This window comes from Mandrillus leucophaeus, unplaced genomic scaffold, assembly GCF_000951045.1.
Source record: "Mandrillus leucophaeus isolate KB7577 unplaced genomic scaffold, Mleu.le_1.0 Scaffold58, whole genome shotgun sequence".
Classification (NCBI taxonomy): domain Eukaryota; kingdom Metazoa; phylum Chordata; class Mammalia; order Primates; family Cercopithecidae; genus Mandrillus; species Mandrillus leucophaeus.
The window spans coordinates 3,965,153-3,969,079 of record NW_012106252.1 but is presented as its reverse complement, the minus strand read 5'-3'; the positions used below and the strand labels follow the sequence as shown (position 1 = coordinate 3,969,079).

The following is a 3,927-nucleotide window of genomic DNA, read 5'->3' as shown; positions in this document are numbered from 1 at the left end:
GATGGCATCTTGTCATGTTGCCTAGGCTAGTCTTGAACTCCAGGGCTCAAATGATCTTTCTACGTTGGCAAACATTTCCTCTCCTTTTGCTCAAGTCCATCAAGATCTTGGCATCTGATGAACTCATCTATGGAAACCTGGGCTTATGTTTGTCCTTCCTGAATATAGAATTTGCTCTTACTCTCCTGGAAAGAGTTCTTGCTATCTTACCCCCTTCCTATGAAAATGAAGCTCAAATTCTTCAACCTGACTTTTGAGGCTCCAAATTGCCTTTTCAACCATATTAGTCACTACTCCTGTTCATGTACCCTGCTCCCTGAGTAAATAAAGCTCCTGGATGTGCCCACATCTGCCCAGGGCATCCATTCTCTCTGTTCCCTCTGTCTGGAATGCAAAGTGGCATAATAGTAAAGAGGACAAGCTTGTGGTCAAACAGGCCAGAACTGGAAACTCCACTTTACCACATACTGGCTGTGTGACCTTGGGCAGGGCATTTAATCTCTCTAATCCCCATCTGTACAACTGGGATTAGAGAAACTATCTCAAAGGGTGTGATAAAAATTACCGGACATATTGTGACATCTGTCACACACTGAGTGCTCAATACGTTGGTTCTTTGCCCACTACGGTCCAAACTGAAAGTACCAGTCCAAAGTCCCTCCTTCACACTTCACACAAAACGTTCCAAGATGATCCCTGCCCCCAACTCTTCAAAGCCAGGACCGACACCATCCTATCCCAAACACTTCTCAATCTAAGAGTCTTTCAGGGGCTCAAATCATTCTCTGCCTTGCACTTGAGAAGGCTCATGTCCCCGTGGGGACTGTGAGTCCCAATGTGTGGGACCCTGGTCTGATTTCTGTGCCATTCCTAGACATTGTAGCCTGAATGTATTTAATAAATACCCTTTTGACTGAATAAATAAGTAAATGAAAGCTTCTGGGAAAGTAAGAGGCTGGTAAGGCTCTCATCACCTTAGGGGCTTCACTCACATTCATAACAGACCTCATGCGGAAACTAAGGTTCAGGGATTGCAGAGGCGTATTGGGGGCGCAGGGGGCGGGAGCAAGACAAATGGGCGGGGCTTACCGTGGGGGTGGGGCTTACCTGCTAGACTCATGTAGATTGGCTGGCGGGAGCGGAAGTGATTCAGAGCGCCCCCAGAGCAGTTCTGCTCTTCGCACTGCAGTACGCAATCGCGGTACACCGGCTCACGGTCGCCCTGGGAGCCGCTCGCTAGCGCCGCGGCCCCAGCTAGCAGGACCAACCGCGCCGCCCGACCGGCCATCCTTTCTCCCTGGCTCGCCGCCGGGGGAGGAGCTTAGGAGTATGTGAAGCTTCCACTTCCGGAGTAACCGGAAGTTCCTGTGTTCTTTATTGTACTCTGGGTGACGTCCACCCAGTTTAAATTAAAGTTCCCGGATTTTTGTGGGCGCCTGCCCCGCCCCTCGTCCCACTGCTGTGTCCGTATATCGAGGCGACTGGGTTAAGGGTTAAGGGAAGGGGGACGCCTGATGGGTTAATGAGCAAACTAAAGTGTTTTCTTTTCCAGGATCTTTTTTGAGGTAGGGCTGTTTACTGTCACCAGCCCTGTCGGATTTTACTTCCTAAACGTACCTGTAACTATCCACTTCTCTCCATCTCTTCTGGCACCACCCTGGTTAAAGACATCATGTGTCGCCAAGACAGCTGCAGTAGCCTCTTAACGGCTCTCCCTGCCTCTACTTTTGCCCCTTCCAACCTGCGCTCCATTTTGAAAAATTAAAATTTGCCCGTAACACTTTTTTTTTCTTAAAATTATTTACTGGCTCCCAATTACCTTGGATAAAATACGATCTCCACAAGCCGTGCGTGATTTAGCCCCTGCCCACTAGTCTCCCTCACTCCCTTGCTCCAGCCCCGCTTCAGAGGGTTATGTCCTTCAAGCTTCCTGACTACCTGGCCTGGTCTGAATTGCTCACTCCTCTTTTTTCTTCTAGTCGCAATTGAAGTACCACCTCCCGAGAGTGATTGCTTCCCCACGCGAGGTAGAACCTTTGCTATCCTGTTCACCACTCTACCTCCAGTGCTAGCACAGAATTTGGCTCATGGTAGGCGCTAAGTGCGTTTGTTTGTTCGTCTGTTTAATTAATGAACAGCATACATCAACATAAGAACTTGACAAATCCAGGGCTGTAAAATCATCAGTATGGTTCTACACTGAGATCGGAGAGATATAATATTTCTAGGAAAATTAGGAGAACCCTGGGAACAGGACGCTTGCTTTAGTGTCCTCTCCCCTCTCACCTCCCCTGCACTCCCACCAGCAGCGACCCACACCCAGTCTCAGAGAAGCCTTGTAGCTAAGGATCACCCTTTCTCCTCCCCCACTCTCCTCACCCCTTGTCAACTTTTCCTTTTTTGTCCTGGGGGTTGGAATGAGTAAGAAGTAGAGTGGGATTCCATTCAGTCACTTAACAAACATTTCTGAGTCCTTAGCTCTAGCACCTTGCTAAGCAAGGCAAAATCTCCAGGAGGCACCATTCACATTGCATTATCTGTGAATGGTGCTCTGGGGAGCAGCATTCACATTGCATTTTCTGTGAATGGCAATTCTTCCAGTTAAATATAACATGAATAGTGTCCCCTGGAGTTGACCACCCAACTGATACTGACTGAGAAGCTGAAATGAATAAAACAACCCTTAGCCCTCCAGGAGCTGACCGGAAATCCAGTGCTAATACTACTTTGCATCTTACAGATTAGTTCTTTCACAATACTTTTTTTTTTTTTTTCATTTCATTTTGTCCTTACTGTGACTCTGGGATGAGTCTTTCTATGAGGATCCTCATTTAACGATGAGGACATTTAGGATTAAAGAGGATGAAATCCTGACAAAGTAGGGATTCTCCCCTTTAGAAAATTTGTACGTAAGGTTGGGGGCGGTGGCTCACGCCTATAATCCCAGCACTTTGGGAGGCCGAGGTGGACGGATCACCTGAGGTTGGGAGTTTGAGATCAGCCTGACCAACATGGAGAAACCTGGTCCCTACTAAAAATACAAAATTAGCCGGGCGTGGTGGCACATGCCTGTAATCCCAGCTACTCCGGAGGCTGAGGCAGGAGAATTGCTTGAACCGGGGAGGCAGAGGTTGCAGTGAGCTGAGATTGCGCCATTGCACTCCACTGCCACCTCGACCTCCCAGATGCAAGTGATCCTTCCACCTCAGCCTCCTGAGTAGCTGGGACTGCAGCATGCACCACTATGTCCGGCTAATTTTTTTATTTTTTGTAGAGACAGGGTCTAGATATGTTGCCTAGGCTGATCTCCAATTCCTGGGCTCAGGTGATCTTCCCACCTCAACCTCCCAAAGTGCTGGGATTACAGACATGAGCCACGCCACACGGCCATAAAATATTAATTTTCGCAGCTTTCTTATATTTTAGAACTAACAATGGAAATTGTTGAGGTCTAAAGTGTTTCAGAGGTCCTTGAAAACCCATGCCTACATACCTGATGGAAAAAACAATCCTAGATTAATAGTGGAAGGGGGAGTAGAGACTTCTGTCCTGTTGACTTCTTGGAAGATGGGATATTGTCTCTCTGGGACAGCTCTTGAGAATTTCCCTGCCAGCACAGCCCCAGACAACAATGTCTAGATAGTGATTACCTGGCCTCTCCTCTTCCTAACTTTCTAGCCTGGAGCCCCTAGTTCTCCCCTGAGCCTTCTTAGCTTATCCTTCTTCCTAACTTGTATTTGGCTTCAGGTGTGAGCCACAGTCGGAAAAGTCATTAATTCATTCCTTCAACTCAGGCTTATTGAGTCCTACTGTGTATCAGCCATTGTACTCATGGGGGGAAGAAAGAGAAAGACAAAGCATATGTTATAGTATAGTGTGCTGGCCAGGCATGGTGACTCATGCCTGTAATCCCAGCAGTTTGGGAGG

General features: G+C 47.8%; 2 protein-coding genes across 8 annotated transcripts in view; one reads left to right on the top strand and one right to left on the bottom strand.

The window, feature by feature from the left end:
* Window positions 1–1,381, bottom strand: part of PGAP3 (post-GPI attachment to proteins 3) — a 29,254-nt gene extending 27,873 nt beyond the window's left edge. For 5 of the 7 annotated variants that reach the window (XM_011999004.1, XM_011999002.1, XM_011999005.1 and 2 more), the window contains exon 1: window positions 1,108–1,346. In XM_011999004.1, coding sequence (XP_011854394.1) covers window positions 1,108–1,288 — 181 coding nt within the window. In that variant the 5' untranslated portion in view covers window positions 1,289–1,346. Of the gene's footprint in view, window positions 1–1,107 lie in introns of all 7 variants that reach the window. The other 2 variants (XR_001008096.1, XM_011999001.1) reach the window with 2 other exon arrangements.
* Window positions 1,188–3,927, top strand: part of ERBB2 (erb-b2 receptor tyrosine kinase 2) — a 56,069-nt gene continuing 53,329 nt past the window's right edge. The window contains exons 1-2 of the mRNA XM_011999007.1: window positions 1,188–1,565; window positions 1,980–2,090. The gene's annotated coding sequence lies outside the window, so the exon portion shown is untranslated. The remainder of the gene's footprint in view (window positions 1,566–1,979; window positions 2,091–3,927) is intronic.